The sequence below is a fragment of the Ranitomeya imitator genome, chromosome 3 (genome assembly GCF_032444005.1).
Source record: "Ranitomeya imitator isolate aRanImi1 chromosome 3, aRanImi1.pri, whole genome shotgun sequence".
Lineage (NCBI taxonomy): Eukaryota > Metazoa > Chordata > Amphibia > Anura > Dendrobatidae > Ranitomeya > Ranitomeya imitator.
The window spans coordinates 795025221-795049699 of record NC_091284.1 but is presented as its reverse complement, the minus strand read 5'-3'; the positions used below and the strand labels follow the sequence as shown (position 1 = coordinate 795049699).

Here is a 24479-nt window from a genome sequence, read left to right as displayed (position 1 = left end):
GGCTTACCGACTCCACAGAGCTGCCTGCAGGAACATCAAGATCTCTGGGGATGGACTTGTAATCTTGAGATTGTTGATATAATTCAACAATTTTGGTTTTCAAACAGTTCTCTTCTTTTTCTGTTCTCCATGCTTACTGTGCCACAATGACGTAAAATGCAAAGATTGTGTCAACCTCACCCTTTTTACCTGGTTTCAGATATGATTTTCAAATTGCCCACACCTGTTACTTGCCACAGGTGAGTTGGAAAGAGCATCACATCCTTGAAACAATGTTGTTCATCCACAATTTTGGGAAGGTGCCAACAATTCTGCCTGTACCATGCTTGGGGTTTAGTGTCAAATTATGTCCAACTTGCCTTTTCTCTCTGTTTTCTGTGTTGTTCCAATACACACAAAGGAAATGAACACGTGTATAACAAAATATGTGCAACTGCAACCATTGTCTAGAAAAATAAATCATTTTCTGGAACAATTTCAAGAGTGGCGACACTTTCGGCCATGACTGTAGTTTACATGATCCCTAACTCAAATAGAGCTACGATAAGTAAAAAAAAAAAAAAAAGGGGGGGGGGGGTAACAAAATAAAAAATGTATGAGGTATTCAAAGGTTTTCGCCTAGGAATTAAGAGGCAATGTTAACATTACAAAGTAGTCGTATCCCCTGCTTTACTAGCATCTCTCATTACATTACATTTTAATCTTAGTAAAACTGAGACCCGTGTGAAGGAGCTGCGCTGACTCCAGTCTGATCACATCTTCTAAATCCAGTCCCCCCCCCCCATACTGTACAAGAAAGGGAAGCCAAAAAGTGTTCACAAGACCTTAAATTGTCCCTAAATGTCCAGTGTTTACTCCCAGCACTGAGCAAGTGAGTTAATGGTATTTACTTGTTATTAACGAGCACAGAGCAGTGTGATTGATGTCCATGGGGGAAAGGAGCCGGGAAGGAACAGACAAGTCTGTGGTAAAGGGAATCGGTCACCCCTGGGACGTGTAGGACCTATTAATATGGGCATACAGGTGATAGAAATGTTACCCCAGTCCCACCTGTCTGCCTCATATTAATGGTCTTGTTGTTGAGAAATCTTATATTCTTTCCTTATTCTAATATATATATATTATATATAATATATATACAGTGGGGCAAAAAAGTATTTAGTCAGTCAGCAATAGTGCAAGTTCCACCACTTAAAAAGATGAGAGGCGTCTGTAATTTACATCATAGGTAGACCTCAACTATGGGAGTCAAACTGAGAAAAAAGAATCCAGAAAATCACATTGTCTGTTTTTTTAACATTTTATTTGCATATTATGGTGGAAAATAAGTATTTGGTCAGAAACAAACAATCAAGATTTCTGGCTCTCACAGACCTGTAACTTCTTCTTTAAGAGTCTCCTCTTTCCTCCACTCATTACCTGTAGTAATGGCACCTGTTTAAACTTGTTATCAGTATAAAAAGACACCTGTGCACACCCTCAAACAGTCTGACTCCAAACTCCACTATGGTGAAGACCAAAGAGCTGTCAAAGGACACCAGAAACAAAATTGTAGCCCTGCACCAGGCTGGGAAGACTGAATCTGCAATAGCCAACCAGCTTGCAGTGAAGAAATCAACAGTGGGAGCAATAATTAGAAAATGGAAGACATACAAGACCACTGATAATCTCCCTCGATCTGGGGCTCCACGCAAAATCCCACCCCGTGGGGTCAGAATGATCACAAGAACGGTGAGCAAAAATCCCAGAACCACGCGGGGGGACCTAGTGAATGAACTGCAGAGAGCTGGGACCAATGTAACAAGGCCTACCATAAGTAACACACTACGCCACCATGGACTCAGATCCTGCAGTGCCAGACGTGTCCCACTGCTTAAGCCAGTACATGTCCGGGCCCGTCTGAAGTTTGCTAGAGAGCATTTGAATGATCCAGAGGAGTTTTGGGAGAATGTCCTATGGTCTGATGAAACCAAACTGGAACTGTTTGGTAGAAACACAACTTGTCGTGTTTGGAGGAAAAAGAATACTGAGTTGCATCCATCAAACACCATACCTACTGTAAAGCATGGTGGTGGAAACATCATGCTTTGGGGCTGTTTCTCTGCAAAGGGGCCAGGACGACTGATCCGGGTACATGAAAGAATGAATGGGGCTATGTATCGTGAGATTTTGAGTGCAAACCTCCTTCCATCAGCAAGGGCATTGAAGATGAAACGTGGCTGGGTCTTTCAACATGACAATGATCCAAAGCACACTGCCAGGGCAACGAAGGAGTGGCTTCGTAAGAAGCATTTCAAGGTCCTGGAGTGGCCTAGCCAGTCTCCAGATCTCAACCCTATAGAAAACCTTTGGAGGGAGTTGAAAGTCCGTGTTGCCAAGCGAAAAGCCAAAAACATCACTGCTCTAGAGGAGATCTGCATGGAGGAATGGGCCAACATACCAACAACAGTGTGTGGCAACCTTGTGAAGACTTACAGAAAACGTTTGACCTCTGTCATTGCCAACAAAGGATATATTACAAAGTATTGAGATGAAATTTTGTTTCTGACCAAATACTTATTTTCCACCATAATATGCAAATAAAATGTTAAAAAAACAGACAATGTGATTTTCTGGATTTTTTTTTCTCAGTTTGTCTCCCATAGTTGAGGTCTACCTATGATGTAAATTACCGACGCCTCTCATCTTTTTAAGTGGTGGAACTTGCACTATTGCTGACTGACTAAATACTTTTTTGCCCCACTGTATATATTATATATAATATATATCTGTGTGTGAGAGGTTTTTTTTGAAGAATATTTAGTTGGAGAGTGATGTGTTAGCCAGTAATCTAGGATGAGAAGATAAACAAAAAGTCTCCTTCCTCTCAGTCTGTGAAAATTGGACTGCACTCAGATGTCATCCGAGTGCAGTCTGATGGCTTCCACGGACTTGAATGGCCGAGTATGATCCAAATAAAAGATGCAAATCGAGCATGCTACGAGTTTTTCCTCGTACCGGCTCTGGAAGGAAAAAAAAAACAGATGTGTGCACGGCTCCATAAAATAACATTAGTCAAAGTGCGATCAGATGTTTTGTTGCAAAGCATCCGGACTAAAATTATGGATGTCTGTACAAGCCCGACACAGATCAATGTGGTAGTTCACATGAACGCTTTACACATAAGATCTGTATTCTGCATTATAAGTCAAAGGGTGTATAAAGAACCTAACACGTATGGGTTACCATCCACACATCACGCATTATTTCTCATGGATACATTACAATTATAAAGTTAGGAAACTGCTGTTGTCCTTTATTATTACTGTTCATGTAAAAAAAAAAGACACATTGATTGATTACAGATGAAAAATCATCAACTTTTTCTGTACGTAAAACGGATGATTTTGCATTCACATGTGTGACCCTGATGTAGGAGGATTGTAAGGGTATGTTTCCACGTGCAGGAAACGCTGCGTAGAGCCGCAGCGTCCAGATGTTACAGCATTTCATGAAATCCCGTCTCCACTATGCATTAAAAGACGCATGCGGCAGACCCACGGAAACGCAGATGCGGCGCGTTTTAAGAACGCAGCATGTCCTTACATTGCTGAAACAACGCAAGGACAACGCAGGTGACCTGCCAGTGACCTCAGGTGCAGATTTTACCTGTGTAAAATCCTGAACGTGGACTCATACCCTAACTGAGGGAGGGGGCGTTCTGCCCTGGGCCCCGCCAATGGCTGCGCAGAGGCCGCCTCATTTACATATCGAATAAAATGCTTTTATGCAAATTTAGATAAGTCTTCACTACTAAATATTGTTCTTCTAGGGGACAAGTTCCCCCATATGAATGTATGTAAAGGATTTATTTTGAGTTTGGGGGGTCACAACCTCCCCTTTAATGACAGTGCCCTCTTTAGTAGGATAACGCCTTCGCCGCACATTATAGCACACTGATGGCGGAACATGAATATGAAAATGAGATGAGGGTGATGACTTATCGCCTGATCTCCGGGTATAGATCTGATGGGGGATCTGCAGGCCACCGGCCCAATCCATGGAGGCCGCAGCGAGCGCCCGTGCAGGACACCACCAGACACCACAGGGAGGGCAGACATCTTGTGCCTTGATAATAGGGAGCGCTGCCATATTGGAAATAACGCCTGACCCCAGTAATGTGGGGTCCGTACTGTATCCAGATCACTAAAAGATGAGGGTCCTGATCAGGAGACCCCCCTTATTAGCACAGATTAGGCAGCACAAGCATCATCCAGCACAGCAGGCATCACACCGGGGGGACAGGTGGGCACAGACTGGTAGTTACCACTTGGTCAGCAGCTCCCGGGTGTCTCTGTTGTCCAGGAAGGTAAAAGTCCGGTTGGGCACCTGGTGAAACGTGAAATTGCCTCCTCCGTCTCCATGCGCCATCTTTCTGCTTCACTTTCAGTTTGCATTCTGCCGGGTTTCTGTCTCCTTGGCAACAAAACTCAGCCTGTGCGCCGGGAAAATGTGTCCGGCCGGAAATGTTTGCGCGGTGTAAACGTTCCGCCTAGTGCTGTGTTATGCTTCTGCGACTTGTGGTGCTCCAGGGATTGATGGTCAATACCAATCCTGATTAATGTAGACTACAAGGACATTGAGAAAAGCCAAGTCCTCAGTTAATAGGAAATGTCCTGATGACAAATATACAAATCCAGTAAAACTCCAGGGCTTTGTTTGTTTTTGTAAAAATCGCCGTGACTTTTTATACGTTATTTACAAGCGTTTATTTTTTTAACCTTTTGTTTTATGCTTCGCCCCTTTCTAATTCCTTCACACAGCGCCATTTCACCCCCTCCTCCAAGTTTTTATGCTTTCCTTTTTTTCCCCCTCACTTTCGGCCAAGAAAGATATTTTTTTACAACATTTTCCATCACGAGGGTTTGGGTTTGGTTTTTTTTGCGAGACGAATTGTAGTTTTGAAAGACAATGAAAAATTGGGCAAAAAATTCCCAGCGAGGTGAAATGGTGAAAAAAAAACACATTTGACACCTTCAGTCCTGTGACTATGTAATTGCAGGAAATAGTCAAAATAACAATCTCCTACTTGGCTGCTGCTCGTTCACGCCAGACCGCCTGCTGCTGCGTGCGTTTTTCTTTTCATATCGGCCCTTCTACCCAGGTCAAGAGGTTGGTCCTGTTCCTCATTTCTTCCCCCCGGTCAACAAGGGAGGCAGCCTCAAAAGTCCGGAACCCGGCTCAGTACAGGCACCCGCAGCCCGGTCTTCCTCCTTACATAGATACAGTGAGGGAAATAGGTATTTGATCCCTTGCTGTTTTTGTAAGTTTGCCCACTGACAAAGACATGAACAGTCTATAATTTTAAGGGTAGGTTCATTTTAACATTGAGCGATAGAATATCAAAAATAAAATCCAGAAAATCACATTGTATAAATTATATAAATTTATTTGCATTTTGCAGTGAGAAATAAGTATATGATTCTTTACTGTTAGGGCAGTGAGAATCTGGAATTGCTTGCCTGAGGAGGTGGTGATGGCGAACTCAGTCGAGGGGTTCAAGAGAGGCCTGGATGTCTTCCTGGAGCAGAACAATATTGTATCATACAATTAGGTTCTGTAGAAGGACGTAGATCTGGGGATTTATTATGATGGAATATAGGCTGAACTGGATGGACAAATGTCTTTTTTCGGCCTTACTAACTATGTTACTATGTTACTATGATGCCTCTGGCAAACAAGACTTAATACTTGGTGGCCGAACTGCAGGTTGAGAAATAGGACTCTCACTTACTGGATTGTAGTGCCGTTATTGGGACAAGGGGGACAACCGAAGCACTGTGTTGGGTTGTGGTGAAGGCAGAGGAACCAACAGAGGCAAACCTAGTGAGTGAAGGAAAGAAACTATGTGTATGAAGATGTTCTTTGTTTTAGGAGAAATGGCCATGAAGTTTTGCACCCGCTATCCACTGTCCATACTCTTCCCTACGTTTTTGTTCAGTAAAAGACAGTTTATTTTCGAGTGTTGGTACACCTCATTGAACTTTAGAACACCTGGTCCTGGCCAGCCAATGTCACCGGTATCACGCGGTCTGCAAGGTTGTAGCGCCCCTACAGCTGACGTCTACACAATCAGCCAGGACCCCCAATTTCCTGTAGCTTGCCAGGGCGTAGAACACGAGTACCTCACCCATGGCTACTGCGCCACATCACATCACAGAGAACCCAAAAGTCATGTTATACTTTGCTTTCCAGATGCTTATTGCCTCCATGACTAACCAAGGACCAACAATGTTGTAGATGTTGTGAAACTATTACAATATAGGAGGCCTTTTTGCTTTTTTTCTATAGGTCAGTCGCACTTGGGTAACTTTAAGCTCTTGCAAAATCTATATCTTCACTTATGGTACTATTCTCCTCTTATGGGGGAGAAGGATCCTTGGGCCCACTTATCGCCATGGGTGCACTACACAACCTATGGATACAACCTTGATGGCAACTTTTGGACAAGAAACCGAGTATTGGAATATCTAGTCTTAACAAAATGTTATTTGTTGGCCCCAATGAGAAAATTGAGTGAAAATTGAACTACGGTAAATCTTGAGGAAGGGTTGATTGGTCTTTGACAAGTTGATGTGTTGATTTACGAGAGGTTGTTACGTCGATGATGAGATTAGATGAGATTAATTTTCTAAGTTCCATAAAATCTTCATACTGTTAGCTTCCATTGATGAAGGACTAAACTGGAGCTTACACAGCTTTACACAGAACTTTTACAGACTTCCATGTACTCCTGAGTCAACTGTTTTAAAGGAGTGATGTATTTCATAACTGCATCAAGTTGAACAGGAATATCTTGAATTTGGTAAATCGCCTTCCTGCAGCAATTTCTAGGACCGGTTCTTCAAAAGAGATATTTGACAGGTGCACTAAAACTCTTAGCGAAACAGTTTCTTGTTTGTTTTCTCTGTGTCACGTGTAGAGATTTGTCAAAGATATGGTTTAATTAAAGCCACCGTCTTCGTGCCGCACTCTTGGATCTCAGCTTTAAAATGGTTCTTTAACATTATTGATCCGTACCGTCCAACAATGATAGGTTCTGTGAAGTTCAGAGATGACCTTCCCAACCATGCCCATTGTGGATTCATTGCGTGGATTGGTGGTGATGACTCTCGAAGGCTTTGCTACAATCACGGACCACTCCATGAGACAATTCTCCTTCCTGTGACGTCACATCTACAGGGCAGTTTCTTCTCTTTCACTCTGTTCTATTAACAGGGCATCACTGCCGACGTCATGTTGGTCATGTTGATAGACACATGGATCCTTGCTACGTTAGGCTGCGCCAACAGTCAATCAATATATCAGCAATGACGATCTTTCAACATAGCAGAGCGGAAGAGAAGGAATTTCTCTGTCGACGTGTCATCATAGGAAGTAGGAAAATCATCATCAGGAGAGAACAGTGACTGTTCTAAGCTGGGAGAGATCTTTGCAGGGCAGAACTGGAAGCAACTACTTGCCAATAAGTAGGGAAAAAAGACTGGATAACCACTTTAAGTATTGTTGTCCGTATTCTTGAGTTCTGAATTTTTATCCATGAATTACTATCAGTAAAGATGTAAGGTGACATTTTTTAATCTGATCTGGTATGGTTCTTTGGGCAGCATCTTTGTTTTTGGAGTGATCCAGTGGAATCATCTTATCCCTAAAAATTATGACATTAAAAAGCCACTTTGATGCCGGTTGCCTTTTGGAGTCTGTTAGCTGGTGCCTGAGGCCAGGGTTACATCTTTTCTTTAGAAAAATATTTAGAATTGAGAGACCTCAGTGGTTGATACCTTTTAATGGCTAACTGAAAAGATGGTAACACATTGAAAGCTTTCGAGACTACACAGGTCTCTTCATCAGGCATAGACTAAAGCAAATTCTGAAGAATCACATATTTATGCACAACACAGCACAGAACTGTCATTATGGGAGAGTGATAAGTGATAAACAGTTGTGTCCATAAATATTGGAAAGTTCCTAGATTAGGAGTGAATGTTTTGTTGTCCTCGGGTTGGGGTCTGGTTCTGTTATGATGACCCCACATGGTCTGAAGTGAAAATTCCTTAATTGATGTAAAAAGACATAAATCCATGTGACACATTCATTCCTGCACTAAGACTGTCAAAGGTCGTCATACGTTTATACTCCCAGATTCTGCTGTCTCTCTGAGATTTGAAGCTACCTTTCAATACAAGTAATTTCAGGTCCATGGTGCTATGATCAGGCATACAAAAATGTTTGGCCACAGGTAGATCCATTTTTTTGGCATCGTGGTCTCCACAGGTAAACCTCCTTCTACTTTATCTAACGCTCATTTGTGCACGTCCTTTTTGGACATAGTTATCCTTTGTTGGTGCTCCATACACTTAGTATTTATTTTACCACTCCCATAGATTTTGCACTGTTGCTTTCTATTGGGTACATACTAACAAGGTTTGTTATAGTCATTGTTTTTGATATGTACTATGGTTTGCCTGGTGGACACCATGTTGCCACTCTTTGTGGTGTGATCCCTGTCATCTGTCTTGTGTTCCTGTTGTGTTATGTTTTTAATTTTTTGGTTTAATAAAATTTACTATTTATTTCAGATATTGGTTCTTTTGGTGCTTTCTTTCCTCTTTGGTTTCTTGTATTTATATGCACTGGACCACTTATTTACATCCTGGCACCCCTTCGTGCCCTTAGTGTGGGTGCTTTATTCATTTAGGATTAATGCAAAAATGTTTGGCCACAGGTAGATCCATTCTTTTTTCTTTTATTGTATGGCGGTCAGAATTTATCCTTGTTCTCAGTTTTTGCCCTTGCTTGACAAAGACCTTTTTGGGTCGAAACGTTGCATTATGGCAGAATAAAACTTTTGATTTTTTTTTCATCACCTGGACTGGATGCTGTTCCTATTATTTCTAAGATTGTTCATTTCCAATTGGGTCGTTGGACTGGAGCGTGCATCCCATTATTGATGTGCTGTCGGCTGCCTTTTTTTATTATTGCTCAGTTTTTGCCCTGTCTCCCCAACATACAGACCCCCAGTTGGACATTTAGTACAAATAATTACAGCTAGGTCCATATATACTGTATTTGGACAGAGACAACATTTTTCTAATTTTGGTTATAGACATTACCACAATGAATTTTAAACAAAGCAATTCAGATGCAGCTGAAGTTCAGACTTTCAGCTTTCATTTGAGGGTATCCACATTAAAATTGGATGAACGGTTTAGAAGTTTCAGCTCCTTAACATGTGACACCCTGTTTTTAAAGGGACCAAAAGTAATTGGACAATTGACTCCAAGGCTATTTAATGGACAGGTGTGGGCAATCCCTTCGTTTTGTCATTCTCAATTAAGCAGATAAAAGGCCTGGAGTTGATTTGAGGTGTGGTGCTTGCATTTGGAAGGTTTTGCTGTGAAGTAAACATGCGGTCAAAGGCACTCTCCATGCAGGTGAAACAAGTCATCCTTAACCCTGCTGTTCTGTTCGGGTCATAGTGTCCCGAACAGACTTTTTGCGGCCCTGTAGATTTTTTTCTGTAAGTCTATAAAACTTGAGACTCCTTGACTTTTCCTCATTTGGGGGAACCTACCTATGAGTATTTTGTTTTTTTCGTTTACTTTTTGCTACACGCAAAAAGTTACACTTGTTGTGTTCGGGTCATAGTGACCCGACATCGTTTTTTACAGCTGTGAGGCCATATTTTCAGTGAAATAAAGGAGTTATAACCTCAGTTGGGTCTATTTATTGCATCTAGTATTGTATATCAATTGATTTATTTCCTAAATTATTTCAATGGGGTCGTACACGCGCTCTACCGGGGGTATGCATTGAGATCTGTGCACCATAAAAATGGCTTTATATTGATTATTTTTGGTGCGCAGTCTATTCTAAAATGTAGATTGCATCCGGAGAGATCACTAGGTGTGCACTACACGTGTATATTATGCGCAGAACGGACTGCTCAGAACGCGCTGTCTAAGACTTTTTTTTTGTAAAGCTGAGCTGTAAAGTCTTGCAAATAATTTTTTTTTGCTAAGTAAGTCTGTCTTCCTGGCTTATCTGCTTGTTTTCAGAAGGGTTCTTATCTTCTCTGCTCTTATCAGTACACATATGCTAGCCCAGACATGTTACCTTTCAATTTCTTTGGAGAGCAGCTGTGTGCTTCTACCCCCATGGCCTCTTCCGGCATCAAAAGAAAAAGATGCAGCTATTGCCCTTCTACTTGTGACAACAAGACGAGTATAACATGTTCTGGCTGTAAAACATTTCTAGGCAAAAATCATGTGTATTGTTTTTCATGCAAGAATCCGTAAATTTATATGATCATGTAAATATATTCACATTGTAATCTTTATTATCTTTATTTTTTTATCACAAAATGTTTGATTTGATTGTTTTTTTTTTTTACAAAATATGTGTAGTTTTCTATTTTCGTTTTGCTCATTGGATGGATCTGTTTTTTCAGAATAAAAACAAAAAAAAAAAAGATTTCTAGTTCATTTTTCTTTTTTTTTACTACCAACCATGTTCACAAACAGTCTAGTAAGCAAAAAGTATAAAAAAAAAAGGAGTTAGAGTGTCTAAAATCAAGGTTTAATAAGCCGGGTCATAGTGACCCGGAACACTACAAGTGTACAGTAAATGCAAACAAAACAGCAGGGTTAAGCTGCGAAAACAGAAAAAACCCATCCGAGAAATTGCTACAATATTAGGAGTGGCAAAATCTACAGTTTGGTACATCCTGAGAAAGAAAGAAAGCACTGGTGAACTCATCAATGCAAAAAGACCTGGGCGCTCACGGAAGACAACAGTGGTGGATGATCGCAGAATAATCTCCATGGTGAAGAGAAATCCCTTCACAACAGCCAACCAAGTGACCAACACTCTCCAGGAGGTCGGCATATCAATATCCAAATCTACCATAGAGAGAAGACTGCATGAAAGTAAATACAGAGGGTTCACTGCACGGTGCAGCCACTCATAAGCATCAAGAAGAAAAAGGCTAAAAAAATCTAAAAAAGCCAGCACAGTTCTGGAAGAACATTCTTTGGACAGATGAAACCAAGATCAACCTCTACCAGAATGATGGAAAGAGAAAAGTATGGCGAAGGCGTGGTACAGCTCATGATCCAAAGCATACCACATCATCTGTAAAACACGGCGGAGGCAGTGTGATGGCGCGGGCATGCATGGCTGCCAGTGGCACTGGGTCACTAGTGTTTATTGATGATGTGACACAGGACAGAGGCAGCTGAATGAATTCTGAGGTATTCAGAGCCGCCATACTGTGTGCTCAGATCCAGCCAAATGCAGCCAAACTGATTGGTCGTCGTTTCATACTACAGATGGACAATGACCCAAAACATAAAGCCAAAGCAACCCAGGAGTTTATTAAAGCAAAGAAGTGGAATATTCTTGAATGGCCAAGTCAGTCACCTGATCTCAACCCAATTGAGCAGCATTTCACTTGTTAAAGCCTAAACTTCAGACAGAAAGGCCCACAAACAAACAGCAACTGAAAACCACAGCAGTGAAGGCCTGGCAGATTATAAACCCAACAAAGTGGAGCTGGCCGTGCTTTCCAGAGGACTCTTATTTTGTCCTACTAGGGCCCTGGATAAAACTGGACTCTGCAGTGATATGGACAATTTTTTTCAGGAGACTGCGCCTGAGGGTAAAGGAGACACCCAGCTTCATTCAGGGCACTACTGACCTATTGAATAAACTATCAGCAATAGGTCTTCTACCAGAAGGAACCATCCTGGCCACCATGGATGTGGAATCTTTGTACTTCAATATCCCACACCAGGATGGATTAAATGCCTGCAAATTCTTCCTGGAAAACGCAGGGACTGATGCGGATTCTGTGGTGAAACTTATAAAATTCATCCTCACCCACAATTACTTTGAATTTCACAACAAGATCTATCTACAGGAGACTGGCACAGCAATGGGAAGTAAAATGGCTCCACAGTATGCAAATCTTTTCATGGCCAAGCTTGAAAGTGACTTTTTGTCCTCATGTCCCATCAGGCCTCTGGCCTACTACCGCTACATCGATGACATTTTAGTCATCTGGACGGAGTCTGAGCCGCAGCTAAAGACGTTCCATGAACAGTTTAATCACTTTCATCCCACCATCAACTTGACACTCAACTACTCCTGTACTGAAATTAAGTTTTGGACACCATCATTAAGCTGCAGAACAATAAAATAGAGACATCCCTGTATCAGAAGGCAATCGACCGTCCAACATACCTTAAATGGGACAGTTTCCATCCAAAACACATAAAAAACTCTATTGTCTACAGCCAAGCCATCAGATACAATCGTATATGTTCCACCCCATGGATAGGGATGAACACCTTGGTCGCCTCAGAAAGATCTTTTTGAATCAGGGCTACCATCCAAGAACAATTGAAAATCAGATCACAAGAGCCACCAGAATATCAAGGAATCATCTGCTACATTACAAAGCTAAAGAAGAAAATAACCGGGTGCTTCTAGTAGTTACCTACAATCCAAATCTGGAGGTGCTAAGGGGAACTGCACGGAAATTACAACCTTTACTGCAAAAAGATGCCCGCTTACAATCCATTTTTCCAGACCCCCCACTACTGTGTTTTAGGCAGCCCCCAAATCTAAGAAGCATCATTGTCAGAATGTCCCTGTCCTCTCCAACAGCTGCAGGAACCTTTCCTTGCAACCAGAAAAAATGTAAAACCTGTCCATTTATAATGACCACGGACAAGATAAAGATCCCCAATTCACATCAGGACTACAAGATACCAGGTACTTTCAGCTGCGTCACTTCTAATGTGGTGTACCTAATTATTTGTACTAAATGTCCAACTGGGGATCTGTATGTGGGGGAGACAGGGCAGAAACTGAGAACAAGGATGAACTCTCATCGCCATACAATAAGAGAAAAAAAATGGATCTACCTGTGGCCAAACATTTTTGTATGCCTGATCATAGCACCATGGACCTGAAATTACTTTTATTGAAAGGTAGCTTCAAATCTCAGAGAGACAGGAGAATCTGGGAGTATAAACTGATGACGACCTTTGACACACTTAGTGCAGGAATGAATGTGTCGCATGGATTTATGTCTTTTTACATCAATTAAGGAATTTGTACTTCAGAAAATGTGGGGTCATCATAACAGAACCAGACCCCAACCAGAGGACAACAAAACATTCATTCCTAATCTAGGAACTTTCCAATATTTATGGACACAACTGTTTATCACTTATCACTCTCCCATAATGACAGTTCTGTGCTGTGCAGTGGATAAATACCGTATATACTCGAGTATAAGCCGAGATTTTCAGCCCAAATTTTTGGCCTGAAAGTGCCCCTCTCGGCTTATACTCGAGTCACGGTAGCGGTGGGGTCGGCGGGTGAGGGGGAGAGGGCGCTGAGGTATACTTACCTAGTCCCAGCGATCCTGACGCTCCCCCTGCCGTCCCACGGTCTTCTGTGCTGCTGCTTCTTCCCCTCTTCAGCTGTCACGTGGGACCGCTCATTAGAAAAATGAATAGGCAGCTCCACCTCCCATAGGGGTGGAGCCGCCTATTCATTTCTCTAATCAGCGGTGCCGGTGACCGCTGACAGGAAGAGCTGCAGCACAGAAGACCTTGTGACAGGCGGGGAGCGCCAGGATCGCTGGTACTAGGTAAGTATGTCATACTTACCTGTACCCGTTCCAGCCGCCGGGCGCCGCTCCATCTTCCCGGCGTCTATCTCTGCTCTGACTGTGCAGGTCAGAGGGCGCGATGACGCATATAGTGTGCGCGGCGCCCTCTGCCTGATCAGTCAGAGCGGAGAGAGACGCCGGGACCGGACGCCGGAACGAGACGCCGGGAGCTGCAATCAAGAGAGGTGAGTATGGCTTTTTTTTTTTTATTGCAGCAGCGGCACAGATTTATGTGGAGCATCTATAGGGAAATATGAACGGTGCAGAGCACTGTATGGGGCAGTATGAACGGTGCAGAACACTATATGGGGCAGTATGAACGGTGCAGAGCACTATATGGGGCAGTATGAACGGTGCAGAGCACTGTATGGGGCAGTATGAACGGTGCAGAGCACTATATGGGGCAGTATGAACGGTGCAGAGCACTGTATGGGGCAGTATGAACGGTGCAGAGCACTGTATGGGGCAGTATGAACGGTGCAGAGCACTGTATGGGGCAGTATGAACGATGCAGAGCACTATATGGGGCAGTATGAACGGTGCAGAGCACTGTATGGGGCAGCATGAACGGTGCAGAGCACTATATGGGGCAGTATGAACGGTGCAGAGCACTGTATGGGGCAGTATGAACGGTGCAGAGCACTGTATGGGGCAGTATGAACGGTGCAGAGCACTATATGGGGCAGTATGAACGGTGCAGAGCACTGTATGGGGCAGTATGAACGGTGCAGAGCACTATATGGGGCAGTATGAACGGTGCAGAGCACTATATGGGGCACAGCTATGGGACAAAAATGAACGGTGCAGAGCACTATATGGGGCAGTATGAACGGTGCAGAGCACTATATGGGGCAGTATGAACGGTGCAGAGCACTGTATGGGGCAGTATGAACGGTGCAGAGCACTATATGGGGCAGTATGAACGGTGCAGAGCACTGTATGGGGCAGTATGAACGGTGCAGAGCACTGTATGGGGCAGTATGAAAGGTGCAGAGCACTATATGGGGCAGTATGAACAGTGCAGAGCACTGTATGGGGCAGTATGAACGGTGCAGAGCACTGTATGGGGCAGTGTGAACGATGCAGAGCACTATATGGGGCAGTATGAACGATGCAGAGCACTATATGGGGCAGTATGAACGGTGCAGAGCACTGTATGGGGCAGTATGAACGGTGCAGAGCACTATATGGGGCAGTATGAACGGTGCAGAGCACTGTATGGGGCAGTATGAACGGTGCAGAGCACTATATGGGGCAGTATGAACGGTGCAGAGCACTTTATGGGGCAGTATGAACGGTGCAGAGCACTATATGGGGCAGTATGAACGGTGCAGAGCACTGTATGGGGCAGTATGAACGGTGCAGAGCACTGTATGGGGCAGTATGAACGGTGCAGAGCACTGTATGGGGCAGTATGAACGGTGCAGAGCACTATATGGGGCAGTATGAACGGTGCAGAGCACTATATGGGGCAGTATGAACGGTGCAGAGCACTATATGGGGCAGTATGAACGGTGCAGAGCACTATATGGGGCAGTATGAACGGTGCAGAGCACTGTATGGGGCAGTATGAACGGTGCAGAGCACTATATGGGGCAGTATGAACGGTGCAGAGCACTATATGGGGCACAGCTATGGGACAAAAATGAACGGTGCAGAGCACTATATGGGGCACAGATATTGGGCAATATGAACGGTGCAGAGCACTATATGGGGCAGTATGAACGGTGCAGAGCACTGTATGGGGCAGTATGAACGGTGCAGAGCACTATATGGGGCAGTATGAACGGTGCAGAGCACTATATGGCACAGATATGGGGCAATATGAACGGTGCAGAGCACTATATGGGGCACAGATATGGGGGCAGTATGAACGGTGCAGAGCATATATGGGGCACAGATATGGGGGCAATATGAACGGTGCAGAGCATATAGGGCACAGATATGGGGCAATATGAACGGTGCAGAGCACTATATGGGGCACAGATATGGGGCAATATGAACGGTGCAGAGCATATAGGGCACAGATATGGGGCAATATGAACGGTGCAGAGCACTATATGGGGCACAGATATGGGGCAATATGAACAATGCAGAGCATATAGGGCACAGATATGGGGCAATATGAACGGTGCAGAGCACTATATGGGGCACAGATATGGGGCAATATGAACGGTGCAGAGCACTATATGGCACAGCTATGGGGAAATAATGAACAGTGCAGAGCACTATATGGCACAGCTATGGGGAAATAATGATCTATTTTTATTATTGAAATTCACCGGTAAATGCTGCATTTCCACCCTAGGCTTAAACTCGAGTCAATAAGTTTTCCCAGTTTTTTGTGGCAAAATTAGGGGGGTCGGCTTATACTCGGGTCGGCTTATACTCGAGTATATACGGTATGTGATTCTTCAGAATTTCTTTTAGTCTATGCCTGATGAAGAGACCTGTGTAGTCTAGAAAGCTTGCAATTTGTTACCATATTTTCAGTTAGCCATTAAAAGGTATCAACCACTGAGGACTCTCAATTCTAAATATTTTTCTGTCTACTGGCTAACACGGTACCAAGATATTTATCTTTCCTGTACCTTTTCTTTAGGAATTCAGAGACACCATATTTCAGGATGTGAACTGAGTGATCAGTCCACGTAGGTCAAGTTAAGGTGGCTGAGAATGCATAACTTTCTCCATAATTTGAGAATGCTCATAAAGAACATTTATGTTAAAATATCATCATGTTATGTTGATATTTGAGCACAAAATTGTGATAAAAAAGACTTTTTCCGATGCTTATAAATTATCGTAGCAGGGACATTCTTGGCTATGAATGCAACAAACATTTGGACAATTTTGTCCCTGGTTGCCTTTAAGACAGCTCTTTGGTCTTGACCATGTTGGAGAGGTTGGATTGTGATTGAGTGTGTGGACAGGTGTCTTTTATACAGGTAACAAGTTCAAACAGGTACAATTACTACAGGCAATGAGTGCAGAGTAGGAGGCTTCTTAAAGAAGAACTAACAGGTCTGTGAGAGCCAGAATTCTTGCTGGTTGGTCGGTGATCAAATACTTATTTCATGCAAATTATATAAAAATCATACAATGTGATTTTTTTTTTTTTTATTGTCAGATTCTGTCTCTCACAGTTAAAGTTACCTACGATAAAAATTACAGACCTCTCCATTCTTTGTAGGTGGGAAAACTTGCAAAATCGGCAGCGTATCAAATACTTATTTCCCCCACTGTGTATGGTCTCCACCTTCAACATATCAACACTGCCTCCCCAGCCGCACGGTGCCCCTCTTAGTGCCAGCCACAGTTCTCCACCATTAATGTCAACCACAAACTGGCCCAACCTCATGATGGCACTCCATTTTTGATAGCGTATCACCTGGGAAATTCACAAAATGCCCACGCAGCCCACTCACCGCAAGTTACACAGTCCTGAGTAGCTCTGTGGAACTATCCATGTGTAGTCAATGACTCGCAGGATAGCCTCACTTTTCGGCACGTCCATTTTTTTATGTCGACCCCTCCTTCTTCCCAGGTAGAAAGTTCTGCTTGTAGCAGAGTCTTTACGATCCCTGGTCTCCTCCAGTAATGTCATGACCTCTGTGGATGACGTTCTCCATATTTCTTTATTGACGTCAATCAAAAAACTTAACCTGTCGAAGTTTTTATGAAGGAAGTTAAACCCTGAGCAGTAACTTGTTCTGCAGGACTGGAGAATCAAAGAGAGTGCGACTTTACTAGGGACAGATTGCTTTATTACCTACATGACTGTGAAGTCAAGTTCAACCCTAATTGTTGTTTGCCTGGTGAGACGAGCGATATTTATAACCGCTGATTATAACGAAGAGGCGGATTATAATGAAAGACATAGGTGATTAGAGTATGCCGGTCACCGGCTCTACTGGATGGTTCCTGATGAGAACCCACAGCCCCATTTAAATGGAACTAGGCCGGGGCGAACTATCGACTTTGGCCACAACAACACGGTTCACTAGGTGTCGCGGCTACATTGCCGCGCAATTCAAGTGAATGGAGTTGCATTACTATCCCAAAGGGTATTGCAACCCCGACCAACAAATTGCAAAAAATCCGCAAAAGTTGGACTTTTTGCACCTTGCTTGTTGGGGGTCGCAGGACCCTCAGGGTCACAATTTGTCCCCATTTGTTTGTATTGCTCTTTGATATAGCAGTGATACCTAGCAGACTTTGACCGCACGACTTGTGTTGTGGCCAAAGTCGCAATGTAGCCCCAGCTTGATATACGGTAAGGCACCTTTCACATTGCGCTCTTGACCACGTTCAATGGTCCCGTCGGGGTTTGTGTCCGAATCCCCCATGCAAAACAGGAATCTAGCGTATGTGCCAACGGGGTCATTGACTATGATGGTGCAAACATAGTCACCGTGAGCTCTATCGTGCATAATTTTTGGGTGTATACTGGATGCAGACACTCAGATGTAGTAGACTGAGTCTGAGTGTCTGCCTCCAGTAAGCGTATACACCTGAAAATGATGCACAAGAGAGTTGACCCTGTTGGCACCATCATAGTCAGTCAATGGTCCCATCGGCACATATGTCCGAATCCTGTTTTGCAGGAGGTTCGGTCTCAAACCCCAACGGGATCACTGAACGTGGTCAAGAGCGCAATGTGAAAGCACCGTAAGAAAAATGAGTCAGAAAGAGCGCCACTAGTGTCCATCACTAGTATTGCATCTCACCCTCATCCTTTATGCTGTAATACAGTGTTCCCCAACTCCGGTCCTCAAGAGCCACCAACAGGTCATGTTTTCAGGATTTCCTTAGTATTGCACAGGTGATGGAATTATTGCCTGTCCAGGTGATGCAATTATCACCTGTTCAAGACTAAGGATATCCTGAAAACATGACCTGTTGGTGGCTCTTGAGGACCGAACTTGGGGAACACTGCTGTAATACCACACAAAGTGGAGCAGTGTTCTGCAAAAAAAAACAAACAAACCAGATGATATCAACATAGTAAAAAATCAAATAGTGTGTATATAATTTTTGCAGAGCTTTTCTTTTCACATTGTTCATTGTGGTATGCATCTCTACACCATAAGGTATGGGTTTACACAAGATTTTTTTTATGAGTGCTTGGGGCAATTTGCTCCAAAACCTGTATAAAAAAAGCACTTAGAAACTACTCCAAAGAATCTTCCAATTCATTTCTATATAATAGAAGAGTCGCTCTTCAGATGTTTCAGCGTTTGAGCGACTTTTAACTGCTTTAGATTTTCTAAAACTACGAAACGATTAAAAGAAGTTGACCCTTTACAATTCAGTTTCTGGTTTTTACACTCTACTGACACTGCCCTCATAATAAATCATATAAAAATGTAAACAATAGCCATCAAATTAAAAACGTAGAAGACAGAGCGCTGAAACGTGCGTTGGGGCAGGCACCACCACCCACCAGAGCTAATATATTATATTTTATTTGATGTGCTGTGTTATTTCATCTCTCTTTACTCTGAGTTTCATTTACTTGACTCACGACAGTGTTTTTATGTAGAGTATAGAATGGTTATGCACTAGGCACTACTCTTATAGCCTCTTTTTAGTGGCTATTGTGGGCATGCGGCCCCACCTTGTGGTTTCACACTTTTTACTAACCTTTTATATATTTTTTTCATGTTTAATAAAGTTTATCTCTTTTTGTTTGATGTTATGGTGTACATTTTTTTTTATATGATTTACTATTGGTTGTACTGAACCCCCTTGGCACTTTAATATTTAGATAACCATGTTTAGATATTTTCCTACAGGTGCCATAATCAAAGAAACAACATCCCTCCAATGAAACTGCCCTCACTAAAGTGTCTAATGATCTACTAACAGCCGCATCTAATGGTCACTGCTCCCTGCTGGATATTTCTGCAGCATTCGACACTGTGCATCATCAGCTCCTCCTCACCGTCGGCTTCAAGAGCACCGTTCTCTCCCGGTTCTCCTCCTACCTCTCTGACCGCTCCTTCACTGTATCTTTTGCTGGCTCCTCTTCCTCTCCTTTTCCCCCCCTACTATCAGGGTTCAGTCCTAGACCCATCCTTTTCTCTCTGTATACCGCCCCTATTGAGCAATCAGTAGCTTTGGTTTCCAGTACCATCTCTATGCTGATGACACCCAATTATACACCTCTACTCCTGACATCACGCCTGCATTATTACAAAACACCAGTGATTGTCTTACCGCTGTCTCCAACATCATGTCCTCCCTCTATCTAAAACTGAATCTGTCAAAAACGGACTCTTTGTGTTTCCTTCCTCCACTAACCTACCTATGCCCGACATTGCCATTTCTGTATGTGGTTCTATCATGACTCCCCAGCAACATGCCCGCTGCCTTGGGGTCATATTTGACTCAGATCTTTCCTTTACACACCAGACCCGATCACTGGCTCGCTCCTGTCAACTACACCTGAAAAACATTTCTAGAATTCGACCTTTTCTTACCTTTGACTCGGCAAAAACTCTTCCTGTTGCTCTTATCCATTCTCATCTGAACTATTGTAACTCTATACTAACTGCTCTCCCTCTTACTAAACTCTCCCCTGAATACAGCAGCCAGGATCATATTCCTCACCAACCGTTACACTGATGCCTCTACCTTGTGCCAGTCATTGCACTGGTTACCCATCCACTCCAGAGTTCAATATAAACTTATCTCTCTCACCCACAAAGCACTCCATGGCTCAGCACCACCCTACATCTCCTCCCTCGTCTCAGTTTACCACCCTACCTGTGCCCTCCGTTCTGCTAATGACCTAAGATTAACATCCGCAATAATCAGAACCTCCACTCCGGACTCAAAGACTCTCACGTGCTGCGCCATTTCTCTGGAATGCACTACCCAGGACAATTTGATTAAACCTCAATACCCAGAGTTTTAAGCGTGCCGTAAAAACTCTCTTCTTTTGATTGACCTATCACCTCACCTCAATTATGTAACTATTCCTGTTTTGCCCTTACATTTTCTTTAAAATCATGACCTTGTAGCATGTGTTCTCACACATTCTTCATGCATAACCCTCTGTGTCTGTTCTTCTACCGATACTGTCCGGTCACCGGTTCAATACAAGTCAATGAGTAGGCAAAAAAAAAAACACCTGGAAGATTCCTGGGTGTCTCTTGGAGCATTTTGTGAGCGTTTCCACCTTTAAAAAAAGCCACTTGCATTATACACATTATTTAATGAACTTGAAAAAAAAAATTGAAAAATTAGCAAATGCATACAATTTGGAAAAAAAATTCAGAAAAAATGTCCTGAAAACATTGTTTGTTTAGCCCACCTGGAAAAAATGTTTGAATACTATCAGCGCAGAATAACCCCTATACCCCTACATTGGTGGTTTTTGTCATTTTGAAGGAAAGGATGGTATTACACGTAGTGATATTCTTTTCCTCAAATCTTACACGGGCCAATTTCTCGGCCCGATTACGCTACTCACACTCTGATCGTGGGGTGATCCGATTTTCTTGGATGAGAAGATGGGAAAAATTGTCATGATATTCTTTATTCTGTCAGTCCTTGGAATTCGGACTGGACTCAGATGTCATCCGAGTGCAACCCGATGGTTTCCACGCACTTATTGACTTGCATGGCCGAGTGTGATCCGAGTGTTGGATGCAAATCGAGCATGCTGCATGGCCGGTATGACATCGGTCCGAGTGCTATCCGATGTTTTCTTGGATCGCACTTAGACCGAAGATACGGGCATCTACACGAGCCGTACGGCAAGTGTGAAGAGGTGTGTGTGTGCATTTATATGTTTTGGTTAAAAACGAGATATGCTTCCTAGTTTAAGGACAGTCTAGGATTACAGAATGATCTAGTGGCGTGCCCATGCTCCACGCTAGGAATGCTACTCCAGTCAGGAACTGGAGTAGCATTTCTGGTGTAGAAAATGCTGGCAGATTTGATAATTTCGACAAGGACATAGCCACGTTCCACTCTGGCTCCTCATCTGTTTCGCGCATTTCGGCAGAGCTGATCCACAGTCAAGTTGCCCAAAAATATAGTGACTCTTCAAAGATTTGATGCCACTCTTGTGGCGTAAAAGCTTTGATGAATTGGCCCCAATCTGTTGTAAGCAGGAAAAATGGCCCCGTGCAAGGATTTTAGCGACTTTGACAAGTGCCAAATTCCGATGGATAGACATGTGGCTCGGAGAATCTGTAAAACGGCACGGAGTGTTCCTGATGAGAATCTACCAAAGTAGTCCAAGGAAGGTGAGCCAGTGATCTGGTGACAGGGTCATGGGCTCAGAGCCACAGACTGGTTCCCTTGCTGACCAATGAAATTGACAACATTAGGCTCATACGAAATGTAACAGGATGCCTTTAGAGATCTTGAGGAATCCATTGGGTCAAAGCTGGCAACGCAAGAAGAACCTGCAGTGCACAATATTAGGCAGGTGGTTTTATAGTTACAGCTGGTGCACATAGCACTTTCAGCCATTTTGTGATTATTTTTACATGACCCATGTTCTGCTATTTCTCAAAAAGTTCTAATAACAGTAATAATCACACCCTGCCTTTTCACCCAAGCTATGTACTGGGGGAGGTCCAATGCCCGTCTGAGAACTTCGATGTCTAATGGGTCTTATGTCAATCCAAGGACTTTGGCGAGTGGTGGGACGTATGCCAGTCCCAGGATTTTAGCAGAGGAGGACGATATCACGTTGAGAAGATTTTTGTGTTCCAAAATACTTCTTTATTGTTCCACGCGTTTCAGCACCTTTCTCAAGGTAAAAAAAACTAATATCACAGGATTTTGGCATGCCATATATTCCAGTCCCTGAAGTTTGAGATGTGGTGGGTCCTAAGACCTTAGTGTGTGATGGATCTTAAGCCAGTCCCAAGGCTTTGGTTGGTGGTGGATCCCATGCCAGTCCTGGGACTCCTTTGGGCAGTGGTTCTTTTACTGGTCTCAGGACTTCACTCTCAGGCAAAACAAAGCATCAGAGAATGAGGCAAGAGAAAAGTCAATAATAGAAGTAATGGTTCAAACCGTAAAAGTTCAGAAAAACATGAATGCTACAGTCAAGAATCACCACTTTAATGAGCCCCAAATCTAGCTGCTACATAATAGTGACAGCTCTATGGCATGACTGGCTTGGCATTGACTAAAGCAGAGTGGAGAGACTAAGAAGCCATCTCGTTCTTCACTGGTAAGCTCTTCGTTGAGTTCTTGTTGGAGAAGGTTGTCGCTTCCAAAAAGTCACACATTTGTGACAGAGACATCTTGTAGAATGGATGCTGTGGTCAGGGCAGGAAGGCTGGACCACTGCAGAGAGGTATGGAAGATCGGCTGGACTTTCCTTGGCCTAGTAGCTGTGTACATGTCCATGAGTTGTCCTGCTCCACCATGAATGAAGCCCAGGAAGGTCTGCCATTACTACAGGCATATAGAAGGGCTGTAAATTATTGTATGACCACCTCAAGTTCACACGCAACGTCAAAGGGAAGCCTCGGATTTAACTTAACAATGGTGGAACATGCTAGACCGGTCAGGTCCCAGCCCGGGTCTGACGTGAAGACACCAAAGGTGGCAATTTTGATATTGTGGCATTTTGTACGAGTTGTTTTCTATTTTGCTGTTGCACAAGACAACACGATTATTACGTTCACGGTTATTCCGCATCATCTGTTTGCTTTTAAGTTGGATCAAATCGCCCTCGTCGGCTTTGAGACATTGTAAACAAAAGGAGGAGAGATCCAGTTACCACATCGGATGTCGTAATCACAGCCCTCCACCGTTCTCTGGCAGATCTGGAATTAGTTATAAATGTCATTGACTTCTGCAGACAAGACGAGATGTTTACAAACGCTCTCTGGCGGCGGTCCACCCGAACAGCTGGCGGCAGGCGCTCTCTGTAACACAGGGGTTCCTCGTCCACAGGCCGTCCACGTCTGTCCTATAGTCACCTAGAAGTGCGAGGATGGCACCCTGCCCACCACGAGACGGGGAACCGCAGCCTGGCCACAGATTGTGGGCCACGGGCTTATCGCTGGCAGCTCTCGGCCATGTATCAGCTATTCTCTATGTGCAAGATATTGTTTTATTAAATGACTGAGAAGGTGGCCATTGTGTATGAGCTTCTCTTATAAGGATGTACTACAGCCGCATTATCCATAGGAAATTATAGTCTGGAGATGACCTGTTCTTCTCCTAAAGGAAACTGTTGTGGCCATGTTCTGTGATCTGTGCAGAGGTCATTGTTCTGTGAGGGGGAGGAGGTGAGCTGTGACATCACCTATTGTGAATGGCGGATCCCGTGTTATCTACTGTATATAGAGGTGTTATCAGTCATTGTACAGGAGGAGGAGGTGAGCTGTGACATCACCTATTGTGAATGGCGGATCCCGTGTTATCTACTGTATATAGAGTTGTTATCATTCATTGTACAGGAGGAGGTGAGCTGTGACATCACCTATTGTGAATGGTGGATCCTGTGTTATCTACTGTATATAGAGGTGTTATCAGTCATTGTACAGGAGGAGGAGGTGAGCTGTGATATCACCTATTGTGAATGGTGGATCCTGTGTTATCTGCTGTATATAGAAGTATTATCAGCACTTGTACAGTAGGAGGAGGTGAGCTTTGACATCACCTATTGTGAATGGTGGATCCTGTGTTATCTACTGTATATAGAGGTGTTATCAGTCATTATACAGGAGGAGGAGGTGAGCTGTGACATCACCTATTGTGAATGATGGATTCT

At 43.5% G+C, this 24479-nt stretch overlaps 1 protein-coding gene across 3 annotated transcripts in view; it reads right to left on the bottom strand.

The window, feature by feature from the left end:
- CFAP300 (cilia and flagella associated protein 300) overlaps positions 1-17262 on the bottom strand; it is a 133324-nt gene extending 116062 nt beyond the window's left edge. For 2 of the 3 annotated variants that reach the window (XR_011319440.1, XM_069759190.1), the window contains exon 1: positions 4307-4445. Coding sequence is in view for 2 of the 3 variants with exons in the window: in XM_069759190.1 (XP_069615291.1) it covers positions 4307-4410 (104 nt within the window). In the remaining variant the exon portion in view is untranslated. Of the gene's footprint in view, positions 1-4306; positions 4446-17151 lie in introns of those variants that run through there. The other variant, XM_069759192.1, reaches the window with a different exon arrangement.
- Between the last annotated feature and the right edge of the window lie 7217 nt (positions 17263-24479).